We start from the raw sequence: 15,823 nt of genomic DNA, 5'->3' as shown, positions 1-15,823 counted from the left end.
TAGGTTCCATACACTCTTTCTTTGGCCTAGAAGATTTTCTGTCCTTGAGAATTCCTGCTCAATCTGGCTTTTGTCCTGACCTCTAAATTGCTTTGTTTAGTCTCAAACTAACTCCATCAGTCTTTTCTAATCTTCAGCTCTTTTTTATTCTCTGCTTCATTTGATCTTCACCTTAGTTTTCTCTCTCCAACCTGCCTATTACTGCACAGTAAAACTCCCTTCTCTCTCCTGGTAGCGCCAGCCACTTTTGGGTGATTCATTTCCTCTCTCTTCTCATGAGAGATACATGTATCTTATGCGGTCAATTATTTTTCTGAATTGGTCACCTTTCCTGAAACTGAATGAGATAGCATTTTCAAATATGGGTGCTTCCTTCTACCAGCTATTTTTACACCCATAGTTTGGGATTAAAAGCATGTACCACCATGCCTGAATCCAAGCTTTTCTTTACTGGACATTGCTCTATACCAGGCTGGCATTGAAGTCAGATCTGCTTTCCTCTGTCTCCTGGATTAAAGGTGTGTTTGTATTCTAGCCAGATCACATTGACATAGAAGGTATTTGAATGGGGTCTTTTGACAGAGCAGCCATGTTCTAAATTAAAATTCCTCTGTAAATGATAAATCATTAATCATATCCATGTTGAGATACTCTGTAGAAATCCCTCTCTGTTGATCCTCTCTCGCCACTCATATTGTACTCTCGCCACTCATATTGTAAACAGCATACTCATAAAATAGGTGATAGTTTTCTGTACAAAACCTACTGATGAGCAAATATTCCATAACAAAGGTTATGTTACTCAAATACCTGAAGCAAAGTTGTGAAGTTTAATCAGATGGAAATTATGAGGGTCAAGAATACTGTTGTGGAGGAACCATAATAACCATGTCTTTGAAGAACAAAAAGCAATATTGTGTGTATGTGGAAATGTTTCATTTGTTGTTCTTCCGTTTTTATTTATATTTTAATATTAATTACTGTTTATTCACATTGTATCCCCGCTGTACCCCATTACCTCCAAATTCTCCCTTCCTTCTTCATATCCTCTCAATCCCCTCCTCAAGTTCACTGATATTTGAGTCCCTCCTCCTCTTCAGTTTGACCTTAGCTTGCCAGGTTTCATCAGGACAGGCTACATAGTCCTCCTTTGTGGCCTGCCAAGGTTGTTGTGCCTGCAGCAAGGGTTAGTCAAAGAGCTAGTGACTGAGTTCATATCAGAGACAGTTCCTGTTCCTATTACTAGGGAATTTCACTTGGACACTGAGGTGTCATGGGCTATATCTGAGCAGGGGTTCTAGGTTATATTTGTGAATTATTCTTGGTTGGAGTATTAGTCTTAGAAAAGACCCCATGTGCCTAAATATATTGATTCAGTTGTTCTCCTTGTGGAGCTCCTGTCCTCCCCTTGCTAGATTCCCCTTCATTCATAAAATTCCCTCCACTCTGCAGAGAATTGTTAAAGAGTATTTATTGTCTCCTCAAAAGAAGTGATGATCGTGTAGATCTCCATCATTACCTCTGTGTAGAGATGCCTTTGGGAAGGATCCAGCAATGCCCACTTTTCCTGGTTGAGTTTTTCCAGATGCACATTATCATAGACTATTGCATTCTAAACTATCCTGTACATGTGTACAGTAGAAAGCATGATAGTGACAACACTATAAATTTATATTTGTTCATGTGTTCATTCATCCATTCATGATTAATAACGAATGAATTATGAACTCCTATCACCTTCGGAAAGTCTGCTCAAAAGAGAGGACTGTTAAAAATTAAACTAATAGACTTAATTAGATTTCCAAGCTCAATGAAAATATAGCCAAAGAAATCACATTACAAAAATCCCTATGATTACTAGCCCTGTGGAAATTGTTGTGTTTATTTTGGTTCCCTTTATGAATGCAGTGTGATTACAACTATAGGAAAATTTATGAATGCAGTCCCTGTGTTAAAGCTGGCTCCTTCTAGTTCTTTTTAAATATGAAAAACCACTCATAGAAACGTGGTGCTGTCAGTGAGCCATGTAATGAAGTTTCTTACCATCAAAGGTATCTTGTAAGGTACAGAAACCCACAATCAAGGGGGAAACTATGAATGTAAAGAAAGTGATAAGAGGTTAAGATGTAACTTCAGTTTTCTGATTAAACCAAATTGCAAACATAGTTTGTACTGACATAAAGATTCATCAGTGGCTGGAGAGATGGCTCAGAGGTTAAGAGCACTGGCTGTTATTCCAAAGGTCCTGAATTCATTTTCCAGCCAACCACATGGTGGCTTGTAACCCTCTATCTGGTGTCCTCATCTAGCATGCAGTCAGAACACAGTATAAATACTAAGTAAATAAATCTTTAAAAAAAAGATTCATGAGGGTAACAAATATGGTAAAGCTTACACATATCTGAATTATCTTTGCAGAAAGAAAAGAATACATATTTATGACAAACCCTATGAATGTAAACAGTGTGGGAAAGCCTTTTCCCAACCTAGTAGTCTCCAACTGCATAAAAGAACACATACTGGAGAGAAACCCTACAAATGTAATCAGTGTGGAAAAGCCTTTTCACGAAACGGACATCTCCAAGTACATAAAAGAACACATACTGGAGAGAAACCTTACAAATGTAATCAGTGTGGTAAAGCCTTTTCACGACATGGACATCTCCAAGTACATAAAAGAACACATACTGGAGAGAAACCCTACAAATGTAATCAATGTGGTAAAGCATTTGCATATTGTAGAAGTCTCCAAAGTCATAAAAGAACACATACTGGAGAGAAATCCTACGAATGTAATCAGTGTGGTAAAGCCTTTTCAGAAATCGGTAATCTCAAACTACATAAAAGAACACATACTGGAGAGAAACCCTACGAATGTAATCAGTGTGGTAAAGCCTTTTCACGACACGGACATCTCCAAGTACATAAAAGAACACATACTGGAGAGAAACCCTACGAATGTAATCAGTGTGGTAAAGCCTTTTCAAAAAAAGGAAATCTCCAAGTGCATAAAAGAATACATACTAGAGTGAAACCCTACAAAAGTAATCAGTGTGGGAAAAACTTTTCACAACACGGACAACTCCAAAGGCATAAAAGAATACATCCTTGAGAGAAACCCCATGAATGTAATCTATGTGGTAAAGCCTTGGCACATTGGTGCAACCTTTACAGACATGAAAGAATTCATACTGGAGCCAAACACTACGAATGTAATCAGTGTGAGAAAGCCTTTTCACAACACAGAAATCTCAAAAAGCATAAAAGAACACCTACTGAGGAGAAAACGTATGAATGTAATCAATGAGGGAAAGCCTTTCCATTTTGCTGCTACCTCCAGAGGCATGAAAGGATTCATACTGAAGAGAAACATTTTCTTTTTTTTTCTTTTTTTTTATTTTATTTTTTTTATCAGTTACATTTTTTTAACTCTGTATCCCAGCCGTGTCCCGATCCCTCATTCCCTCCCAGTCCCTCCCACCCTCCCTCCCTCATCTCCACCGTGCCCCTTTCCAAGTCCACTGATGGGGGGGACCTCCTCCCCATTCATCTGATCCTGTTTTATCAGATATCTTCAGGACTGGCTGCAAAGCCCTCCTCTGTGGCCTAACAGGACTGCTCCTCCCTTCGGGGGTGGGGAGACCAAAGAGCCAGTCATTGAGTTCCTGTTAGAAATAGTCCCTGATCCCCTCACTTTGGGAAACCAATTGGTTACTGAGCTACCACAGGCTACATCTGAGTGGAGGTTCTAGGTTATATCCATACATGGTCCTTGGTTGAATGTCAGTCTCAGAAAAGACCCTGGGCCCAGATATATTTGGTCCTTGTGGAGCTCCTATCCTTTCCCCATCAGACTAACTCCCCTTCTTTCTTATGATTCCCTGTACTCTGCCAAAGGTTTGGTCATGAGTCTTTGCTTTGAAAACACTGCTAGTTAGAGTCTTTCAGATGCGCTCAGTAGACTCCTGTCATACGTTCAATGCACATCCTCTCTGTCTTTCTAAATGAGGATTGATCATCTTACCCCATGTCCGCTCAATTGATTATCTTTTTTAGGCGTATAGATTTCATTATGTTTATCATATCTTATAGGTCTATATAAGTGAGTATATCCCATGTTTGTCTTTCTCCTTCTGGGATATTTCACTCAGAATGATCTTTTCTAGATCCCACCATTTGCCTGCAAATTTCATGATTTCCTCCTTTTTGATTGCTGAGTAGTATTCCATTGTATAAAAATACCACAATTTCTGTACCCATTCCACCGTTGATGGACATCTGGGTTGTTTCCAGGTTCTGGCTATTACAAATAGAGCTGCTATAAACATGGTTGAGCAAGTGTCCTTTTTGTGTACTTGAACAAACTTTGGGTATATACCTAGCAGTGGTATAGCTGGGTCTGGAGGAAGCACTATTCCTAATTGTCTTAGAAAGCGCCAGATAGCTTTCCAGAGTGGTTGTACCAGTTTACATTCCCACCAGCAGTGGAGGAGGGTTCCCCTTTCTCCACAACCTCTCCAGCATGTGTTATCGCTTGAGTTTTTCATCTTGGCCATTCTGATGGGTGTAAGGTGATATCTCAGGGTCGTTTTGATTTGCATTTCCCTGATGGCTAATGAGGATGAGCATTTCTTTAAGTGTTTTTCTGCCATTTGATATTCCTCTGTCGAGAATTCTCTGTTTAGCTCTGTTCCCCATTTTTTAATTGGATTACTTGGTTTGCTGCTTTTCAGCTTCTTTAGTTCTTTGTATATACTGGATATTAGTCCTCTGTCAGATAAAGGGTTAGTGAAGATTCTTTCCCAATCTGTAGGCAGTCGTTTTGTTTTGATGACAGTATCCTTTGCTTTACAGAAACTTTTCAGTTTCATGAGGTCCCATTTATTGATTGTTGCTCTTAGAGCCTGTGCTGTTGGTGTTCTGTTCAGGAAGTTGTCTCCTGTGCCAATGAGTTCTAGGCTGTTCCCCACTTTTTTTTCCAATTGATTTAGGGTATCTGGTTTTATGTTGAGGTCCTTGATCCACTTTGACTTTAGTTTTGTGCAGGGTGATAAATATGGATCTATTTTCATTTTTCTGCATGTAGACATCCAGTTGGTCCAGCACCATTTGTTGAAGATGCTGTCTTTTTTCCATTGAATGGAATTGGCTTCTTTGTCGAATATCAAGTATTCATGGGTGTGTGGATTTATTTCTGGGTCTTCTATGCAGTTCCATTGATCCTCCTTTCTGTTTCTATGCCAATACCATGCAGTTTTTATTACTGTTGCCCTGTAGTACAGCTTGAGATCAGGAATGGAGATACCTCCAGATGATCTGTTGTCATACAGGATCGTTTTGGAGATTCTGGGTTTTTTGTTTCTCCATATGAAGCTGAGAATCTTTTCTTCAAGGTCTGTAAAGAATTGAGTTGGTATTTTGATGGGAATTGCATTGAATCTGTAGATTGCTTTTGGCAGTATGGCCATTTTCACAATGTTAATCCTAACAATCCATGAGCATGGGAGATCTTTCCATCTTCTGATATCTTCTTCGATTTCTTTCTTCAGAGACTTGAAGTTTTTCTCAAACAGGTCTTTCACTTGCTTGGTTAGAGTCACACCAAGGTACTTTATGGTATTAGTGGCTATTGTGAAGGGTGTTGTTTCCCTAATTTCTTTCTCAGCCTTTTTGTCTTTGGTATATAGGAAGGCTTCTGAATTTTTTGAGTTGATTTTGTATCCTGCCACTTTGCTGAAGGTGTTTATCAGCTGAAGGAGTTCTCTGGTTGAATTTTTGGGGTCGCTCATGTATACTATCATATCATCTGCAAATAGTGACACTTTGACCTCTTCCTTTCCGATTTGTATCCCCTTGATCTCCTTTAGTTGTCTTATTGCTCTGGCTAGGACTTCAAGTACTATGTTGAAGAGATATGGGGACAATGGACAGCCTTGTCTTGTCCCTGATTTCAGTGGGATTGATTTAAGTTTCTCTCCATTGAGTTTGATGTTAGCTATAGGCTTGCTATATATTGCCTTTACTATGTTTAGGTATGTGCCTTGTATCCCTGATCTCTCCAAGACTTTAAACATGAATGTATGTTGGACTTTGTCAAATGCTTTTTCGGCATCTAAGGAGATGATCATGTGGTTTTTCTCCTTCAGTTTGTTTATGTAGTGGATTACATTGATGGATTTCTGTATGTTGAACCACCCTTGCATGCCTGGGATGAAGCCTACTTGGTCATGGTGGATGATATCTTTGATGTGTTCTTGGATTCGGTTTGCAAGTATTTTATTAAGTATTTTTGCGTCAATGTTCATAAGAGAGATAGGCCTGAAGTTCTCTTTTTTTGTTGGGTCTTTGTGTGGTTTAGGTATTAAGGTGACTGTGGCTTCATAGAATGAGTTTGGTAGTGTTCCTTCTGTTTCTATTTTGTGGAATAGCTTGAGGAGAATTGGAGTTAGCACTTCTTTGAAGGTCTTGTAGAATTCTGCGCTGAAGCCATCTGGTCCAGGGCTTTTTTTGGAGGGGAGACTGTTAATGACTACTTCGATTTCCTTGGGAGATATAGGGCTATTCAGTCTTTCTACCTGATTGACTTAGTTTTGGTAGATGGAATCTTTCAAGAAAATTATCCATTTCATTTAGATTCTCAAATTTTGTGGCATATAGGCTTTTGTAGTATGACCTAATAATTGTTTGGATTTCCTCAATGTCTGTGGTTATGTCCCCATTTTCATTTCTGATTTTGCTGATCTGGATAGTTTCTCTCTACTTTTTAGTTAGTTTGGCTAAGGGTTTGTCTATCTTGTTGATTTTCTCAAAGAACCAGCTTTTTGTTTCATTGATTTTTGGATAGTTTTATTTGTTTCTAGTTGATTGATTTCAGCCCTTAGTTTGATTATCTCCAGCCATCTGCTCCTCTTGGGTGTATCTGCTTCTTTTTTTTTTTCTAGGGTTTTCAGTTGGGCCATTAAGTTGTTTGTATGTGATGTTACGAATTTCTTCTTGCAGGCACTTAGTGCTATAAATTTTCCTCTGAGCACTGCTTTCAATGTGTCCCATAAATTTGGGTATGTTGTGCCTTCCTTTTCATTGAATTCTAGGAAGTCTTTAATTTCTTTCTTTATTTCTTCCTTAACCCAGCTGTCATTGAGTAGTAAGTTGTTCAGTTTCCATGTGCGTGTCGGCTTTTTGTTGTTTCCCTTGTTGTTGATGTCCAGCTTTAGTCCATGGTGGTCTGATAGAATACAAGGGATTATCTCAATCTTTTTATATCTGTTGAGGCTTGCTTTGTGACCCACTATATGGTCTATTTTGGAAAAGGTTCCATGCGGTGCTGAAAAGAAGGTGTACTCTTTTGAGTTTGAGTGAAATGATCTGTAGACGTCTATTAGGTCCATTTGATTTAGGGACTCTGTAAGTGCTTTTATTTCCCTATTTGGTGTCTGTCTAGTTGATCTGTCCCTTGGTGAGAGTGGAGTGTTGAAGTCTCCCACTATTAAGGTATTAGGATCAATGTATGATTTAAGCTTTAATAATGTTTCATTTACGAATGTCGGTGCTCTTGTGTTTGGGGCATAGATATTCAAGATTGTGATGTCCTCTTGGTGGATTTTTCCTTTGATGAGAATATAGTGGTCCTCCTTATCTTTTTTGATTAACTTGGGTTGAAAGTCTATTTTATTAGATATTCGGATGGCTACTCCAGCTTGTTTTCTGGAACCATTTGCTTGAAAAACAGTTTTCCAGCCCTTTACTCTGAGGTAGTGTTTGTCTTTGTTGCATAGGTGTGTTTCTTGGATGCAACAGAATGTTGGATCCTGTTTCCTTAACCATTCTGTTAGCCTGTGTCTTTTTATTGGTGAGTTGAGTCCATTGATATTGATAGATAATAGTGACCAATGCATGTTAGTTCCTTTTGTAATGGAGTCAATGATCTAACCCTGTTTCATTGCTTGTTTTCTTTTCATTTTTGTTGGGACATTATCTGTATGCCCTGTTTTCTTGGGTGAATTTCTTTTCATTGGATTGGAGTTTTCCTTCTAGTATCTTCTGTAGGGATGGTTTGCTGTGTAGATATTATGTAAATTTAGTTTTGTCATGGAATATTTTGTTTTCTCCATCTATGTTGATTGAAAGCTTTGCAGGGTATAGTAGTCTGGGTTGACATTTGTGATCTCTTAGAGTCTCCATGATACTTGCCCAGGCCCTTCTGGCTTTCATAGTTTCTGATGAGAAGTCCGGTGTGATTCTGATAGGTCTACCTTCATATGTTACTTGGCCTTTTTCCCTTGCTGCTTTTAATATCTTTTCTTTGTTGTGTAGATTTAGTGTTTTGACTATGATGTGACGTGATGTGTTTGTTTTCTGGTCTAGTCTATTTGGAGTTCTGTAGGCCTCTTGTATATTTATGGACATCTCTTTCTTTAAGTTGGGAAAATTTTCTTCTATGATTTTCTTGAAAACATTTTCTGGACCTTGGAGTCTGGAGTCTTCTTTTTCATGAATTCCTATTATTCTTAGATTTCTGTCTTTTCATAGCATCCTTGATTTCTTGGATATTTTGTGATTGGAACTTTTCTGATTTTACTTTTTCTTTGAGAGAAGTATCCATTTCTGCAAGTGTGTCTTCAGCTCCAGAGATTCTCTCTTCCATCGCTTGTATTCTGTTGGTGATGCTTACTTTTGTGGTTCCTGATCTTTTCTCCAAGTTCTCCAGCTCAAGGGTTTTCTCATTTTGTGTTTTCTTTATTGATTCTAATTTAGTTTTCATGCCTTGCACCATTTCTTTCATGTGTTTGAATATGGATTCCTGTCTCTCTATGATGGTCTCTATTTCTTTTTTCATTTCCTTCTTATATGCCACTAATTTTTCCTCTACTTGTGTATCTATTTGTTTGGCTATGTTTGCCTGTGTTTCTTTAAGGATATTGTCTATTTCTTCTTTCTTTGCCTCCAATTGACTGGCCATCTCTTTGAAATATTTGTTTATTTCCTCCTTATGAGCCTCAAATAATTGGGCAAGCATGGCTTTAAAATCATTTTCCTGTGCTTCTGCTGAATTGGTGTATCCATCGATTTTGGGGTTTGCTGGTGAAGTCATGATGTCCTGATTTATGTTGGAAGTGTTCTTTCGCCTACCTCTGGCCATTGGCTTATCTGAAACCTTCCCTGTTTGTTTTTGGATTCTGCAGATCAGACTGGTGCTGTCTCTCTCTGGTGTCTGGAGAGTTCTTCAGGAAGCTGAGCACTCTCAGCGTGTGCTGAGGACTAGCTGTACAGGCAGGTCTCTTGGCAGAGATCTTGGTATCCAGGGCTCTCTGCTCTCTGGTTTGGCCCTGCTTCTTTGATGTGTTCCGCCAGTTCTGTGCTGCTGTCACTGCCAGGTTCTGAGGTCTTGCTGCAGCTGGAGATTTCAGGGTGGTCACTTCAGCAGGGATGGTGTAACCAGGCTCTCTGTTCTCTGATTTGGCCCTGGTTAGTCTTAAACTGGAGGGCTGTGGTGCCCTGCCAGTTCAGTGCTGCTCTGCTGCCACTTCCCGCTGTAACTGGAGACTGGGTTGCTAGTCCCTATGCTTTCTGGGAAGTCCTGGGATCTCTTTGTTGTGCTCTCCAAGCTTGGGAGGCCCAGCGCCTGGTGTGTCCAGGTTGTATGACATTTCTGCCTGGTTTTGGTGAGTATATAGTGTATTCTCTGTCACTGTGGGATTGGGCGGGCCGTACTGTCAGTGATGGCGATCCCGTGGAGCTAGTATGGTGTCTAGCAGATTCGCGCCCTGGGAGGATGGTGCAGATGCTGCGCGAATCTGGGACTTCGGGGCACGTACTGCTGGCTTTTGTCTGCCGCTAAAGTGCTTGGGGCTCCATCTCAGTGGCTGTATACCCCAGGCAGTTAGGTCTGTGCTGAGAAAGATGAGTCCACTGTGCCTCTGTGCCGAGGAGGAAGGAGGTCTGGGGGAAGGGAGTGCAGCAAGAACAAAGGATCGTTTCTCTCCTTCCCCAAGCAAGTCTCTCGGTGACTGGAGGCCAACGTGTTCACCTTCTGCGATGTTCCCTGGTGTTCAGAAAGCCTCGCTGTGGTTTTCCTGGGTTGGGGGTCCTTCCATTCTCCAACTCAGAAGATCAGGTATCCCACCACTCAGAAACTGTGTGTGCTAGTCGCCATCTTGGCTCCGCTCCCCCAACACTTCTTTTTTAATAGAAGTGTTTTACTTTTTATTTTTAACCTATAGACTATATACATGATTTAGAAAGGAGAATATACAAAACAATGATCAAGGAATAATCATGTGTCCTATGCCTTTTCTTTTGTCTGGTCACTCAAAAAATGATGTTATCAGCTATGATTATTGTTGCTTGCCACTCACATTATTTTTATCCATGTATTCACTGTAGTCCACTTTCACTTCCACATATATATGAGCCTCCTTCTTCACATACTGATAAGCCACATCTCTGATCCCTGGTCAAAACATGATATTCAGTGCCATGTTGTCTTTTGACTGATGCCACCAACAGTTCACTGTCTCCTGATAGCCACATCTCATTTGTTGCAGATAAAATATGATGACTGTGTTTTTTTCTTTCCAACTGTCTCATGACAGGGTTGTGACCTACTCGCCCAAGTAACTGAAGATGATTCATAGGTTGCTCAAGAACCCAACTAATGGCTACTTCATATTCATGTCTTATAAACTAATGAAACTCCTTTAACACAGGTTTTCAAAGCACACCTTTGATTTTCCTTACAATCTAACCTTTAGGCTTTTTCTTCTCCCCTCCTTCTCCTGATGCACAGAACCCAACTGTCTAACACTAGCACTTCTGTGTCAGAAAATAAATGGAAGAAGCACTAGAATTATATGATTATATTGCCAATGAAGTATAAATTTATACTGCTGCCACTCTTTCTGCCATACAAATGTATGGCATATTTTAGAATTCAGTGACCTTCAATGATGTGCACGTGAAATTTAGCCAAGAAGAGTGGGTTTTGCTGGAACCTTCCCAGAAGCAACTCTACAAAGATGTGATGCTGGAGACTTGTAAAAACCTTACTGCTATAGGTAAGACAGCAAATTTTCTTTTAAAAATAAGGAGACAATTCTTACTTTGTTATTGATCCTCTTCTGTAATTTCAATTGAAAATGAGGAGGAATGAGGTGAATAAATCAGGTATGTTTCTAAGGGTCACAGAAGATAGTGATTTAAGTTTTGCCTTAATAATAATATGATATTTCCAACAATATATATTTCCTGGTACTATATTTTAGGCTACAATTGGGAAGAGCACACTATTGAAGAATATTTTCAAAGTTCTACAAGTAATAAAAGGTAAATTTATTTGCATGCTGATACAGATATGAATCTTAATAAATTTTACTGTGTCCTGAAAGTTTGTTTTTTGTTTGTTTGTTTGTTGGCTGGTTTTTATTTTCTGTTTGCTTTTTTGTTTGTTTGTTTGTTTGTTTGTTGGCAGGTTTTTATTTTCTGTTTCTTAAATAGTTTTTTATGTAGCTATGGCTTGACATAGAATTGCTTGTTAGACCAGCCTGACCTCAAAATCACACAGATCTGCCTACTTCTGCCTCCACAAGTGCAGGGATTAAAGGCATGGACCAGCACACCTGGCTGTGTCCTGGAAGTTTTAAAGAAAAGCAACAGTGTAAAAACAGCACTGATTTAAGTGTAATGATAATCATTAAAATCTCACAATTCCATGTATTTCAATCTCAGGTATCTGATTTGTGTTTGCAAGGCACTCCCCTAGGATAGAAGAAAATAAAATAATGTTGTAACTGAAAATACCATTTGAATCATATGGACATTACAGCTACTGAGTTGAATTGCCAATCTGTTTAGTCTCATTCTATCTACTCAGATATTGTAAGAGGTATACAATAGGTGATTAGTATGTGTCCAAAACGTTCTAATACACAAATATTTCATAGTATAACCAGTGTTACTCATATTCATGCAGAACATTGTAATGTTTAGTGAAAGGAGGAGCTTATGAGAGTCAAGAATATTGTTGTGGAGAAACCTTAATTGCTGTATGACATGTCTATGATGAACAAAAAACCAACTGTGTTAATTCAATGGAGAATCTTTTCTTATTCTTGTAATTTAAATTGTCATATCATATGTCACAATGTTTCTAAGACACATGAACATAGGGATATTGAAAGAAGCAGTGGACCTGCCTTTCTCCAAGAACAATTAATTTTGTAGTAGTCCCCACTTTGAGTAGATTTTCTGAATGCTATAAACGGTTACTGTTAATTGGTTTTGCAACTTCACTGAGAATTGATCAGCAAATGCATACAACTGAAAATACCTATGAATACTAGGAATTTGGAACTTCTTCTGCGTGTCCTGGCTCACTTTGCAAAGGAAGTGTCATTCATACAGTACAAAAAATTGTGAATGGAATTGCTGTGGTAAAGCTCTGAATTATTACAATACTCTTCGTATATACAAAAAACCTCTTGTGAAAAATAATATTATAAAAGTGAACCACGTAACAAATGCTCTTACCATCACAGGGATCTTCAAAAATACCCATAATGAAGGGAAAAGACATGAATATAAATAAAGTGATAAAAATTTAAAATTTGATGCTTCTTTACCATTAGATAAAATTATGAAATTAATTCATATAGATAAATATATTTATTAGTATAATGCAATGACTGTGGTAAATCTTTCACATGTGCTAATTATCTTTGCAGGCATGAAAGAAGTCATACTGGAGAGAAACTTTCTAAATGCACTCTATGTGGTAAAGCCTTCCTCTATACCACTGAACTCGTATGGCATAAAAGAACACACACTGTAGAGAAGTCTTACAAATGTAATCAATTTGGTAAACCTTTGCACAAAACAGTCATCTCAAAAGCCATAGAAGAACACATATTGGAGAGAAGCCTCATGAATGTAACCAGTGTGGTAAAGCCTTTTCACAAAACAGTACTCTCTTAAGCCATAAAAGAACACACACTGGGGAGAAACATTATGAATGTGACCAGTGTGGTAAAGCCTTTGCAGAAAAGAATAATCTCAAACGGCATAAAACAACACATACTGGAAAGAAACCTTATAAATATACTCAACATGATAAAGCCCTTGCACAACAGAGTAGTCACCGAAAACATGAAAAAACACACAGTGGAGAGAAACCTTGTGAGGGTAATTACTGTGATAAAGCCTTTGCAAGTAACAGTCATCTCCTAAGACAACAACACATTCTGGAGGGAAACCATATGAATACAACTATGTGGTAAAGCTTTTGCACATAACATCTCCTAATACATAAAGGAACACATACTGGAAAGATGTCTAACTGTAACCAATGTGAAAAAAAACTTTTGGACTTCAGAATAATCTCCACACTCATGAAAGAAATCCTAATGTACAGAAAGCCTGTGAGTGTTTTTAACATGGTGAAACCATTCCACATTTGTATAATCTTCATCATCATGAAAGGATTCATAATGGAGGAAAAAATTTTGAATGTGTTAAAATGGTGAGGCTTTGCACAAATCTAGAGTCATCATTATCATAAAAGTATCTTTACTGGAGAGGAATTCTGTGAGTATAAGCAATGTGGAAAGGCCTTTGTGTACTTTGATCCACTGAGATCCAACAGAACTGTAAAACTAGCTCAATGGAAATGACCTCCCTTTTCAAGAGGGGAAAGGGAATAGGGGGAATAGGAATGGAGGGTAGTACTGGGGGAGAGAAGGGAGGGGAACTACGATTGGAATTTAAAGTAAATAAACTTATTTTTAAAAAGAATACAATGAATGGTGAATATCAATTACATGCAACAGTATTATATAATAAGGTTTTTAGGGGAGACTTACTGATAATCCTGATTCTCAACGTTTACTGTTTTCAATTGCCTCACTTTACACAAGAAACTTTTAGTCCAGTGGATGAATATGTAGGGAATGGTGAACTAACACCAGCCAGGAAGATCTCTGAGAGTATCATAAGAGTGGTGGCCTGTAGAAGTTTCTTTGTGTACACATACCTATTGTTCCAGCGGTACTTTTGAAAAGTATCACAACCCACACTGAATTTTGAGATATGAGGGAGGAGGCTTTCTCTTCCTTGTATGACCCTGCTTCTGGCCTAGATGTGTAACCATGTCAAGGGTGAGTTTTCTCTGCCTGACTTCGTCTGGAGAGTGTCATTAAACATCGACACCACCAATCAAATTTGATAGATGGCCTTTGACACAGATCCCTGATAACTCTCCCCTCCCTTCAAATATAGGATAATTTGGTTCTGTGTTCTTGTTCTTATTCATATACTAGGAATGTGCTGTTTAGTGCAAATCAAGCATCCTTGAATTGCCTAGTATTAAACAATTATCTACACCTATGCTTGGAGCATCCCAGTCACTCCCCAAGGGATATAAGCCTCTGTTTTCTGTTTTCTGGAATTAAAGTTGAACTTACTTTCTGAGACGGTTCTCAGAGTGGCTGACCACTGTTAGGCTTGTGGGCTTTCCAAGCTTTAAACCTCATCTTCTACCCCTCATGCCTTCCTGGGCTGGTGGGAAACAGCCCTCCAGGCAGCAAGAGAACCACATTCTCTGAAATGCCTGTGATAAAATGTTTCAGACATCATAGCATTTCAAAGTTCACATGTTTCTGGATGTGAGATGGTCAATCAAACAATGTCTTAGAGTAGGACCCTTTAAAATGAGTTATACTTAGTGTTTATTTCACGGTAAGGTTGAAGGCAAGCTTCATGGTATAAAATCTTCCGAGCTGAGTACACTTGCCTATGGAAAAGAAATAAAAGCAGAAATTTTATTTCTCTGTTTTTAATAGCTGAGTAATGTTCCAATAACGTATGGATGGATGGCAGAGGAGAGGAACTCCCCTTTTGAGTGGACTAGGGAAAGGGGATGAGGGAAGATGGAGGGAGGGTGGGACCTTCAATCAGCATATATAATGAATATATTCTGAAAAATAGAAAAAATTAATAAAATAATAAATATTAAGAAAAAACAAAACAAAAGAGCAAAAATTTGAGTCAGTTTGAGTAACCACCCTTCCTCAAAGAAATGAAAGAAGATATATAGAAAGAAAAGAAAAACAAAATATTTGTCTTTGCCACTTTTCTTCCCTGTGGGCTCACTTGATAGTCATTATCCAATGGAGAACATGCTTCTCTCTCTGAAGTTTATGTTACCATATAAGTAGGATTCGAACCTGGAACTAATAGCAGAGGTTTGTTGTTAACATATCAAATCAAAACTACCTGCCATTTTCTCCCAGCAATCCTTCACTCCTTCCATGTTATCTGGTCTTCCAGGCTAGTATAGCCCATGCAATACCCTAAATTCTCCTTCCCAGGGCCTGAGCTAACCTCATTCCCCTCCTTACCCATCTATAGGCAAACTATTTTGGCTTCCTGCCACTGTCAAGAGCCATGCAGTAGCAACAGCAAAACAGCTGTAGATCTCATGGAATGTTGCTCCCCTGTTAGCATACTTATGATGAGTTTGTCTTGGAGAAGCATAATCCCAAGAACTGATTTTCCAAAGGACTTTGTGTTCTTATGTAGCATATCTCTGCTTGTTGCCCTTATGATGTCCATAATCCTTATAACATATGTTGTATGAAAACTTTAAGAAGGCTTCTAGCTCTTCACTGGGCAATATCACTGACATTTATAATTAACAATGCTTGATCTCTTTCCACATGTTTACTGGAGCAGATTAATGAATTACCCACTGCCCTTGAAAGGAGCCATAGATGTAGTGTTAGTAATGACCATTATACTTAGAAACAATTTGGAAAAATAGATTGTTTAACAA

General features: G+C 38.6%; 1 protein-coding gene across 1 annotated transcript; it reads left to right on the top strand.

The window, feature by feature from the left end:
• Positions 1-2,449: 2,449 nt before the first annotated feature.
• On the top strand, positions 2,450-2,980 carry LOC132650820 (zinc finger protein 120-like; the record flags this gene model as incomplete). Its single annotated transcript, XM_060376135.1, has 1 exon — positions 2,450-2,980. A coding segment is annotated over one exon (531 nt), but the record flags the coding sequence as incomplete, so codon positions are not given.
• Positions 2,981-15,823: the final 12,843 nt, after the last annotated feature.

The sequence above is a fragment of the Meriones unguiculatus genome, assembly GCF_030254825.1.
Source record: "Meriones unguiculatus strain TT.TT164.6M chromosome 13 unlocalized genomic scaffold, Bangor_MerUng_6.1 Chr13_unordered_Scaffold_33, whole genome shotgun sequence".
NCBI lineage: Eukaryota > Metazoa > Chordata > Mammalia > Rodentia > Muridae > Meriones > Meriones unguiculatus.
Note: the sequence above shows the minus strand (reverse complement) of the source record. Positions and strands in the feature narration are given on the sequence as shown.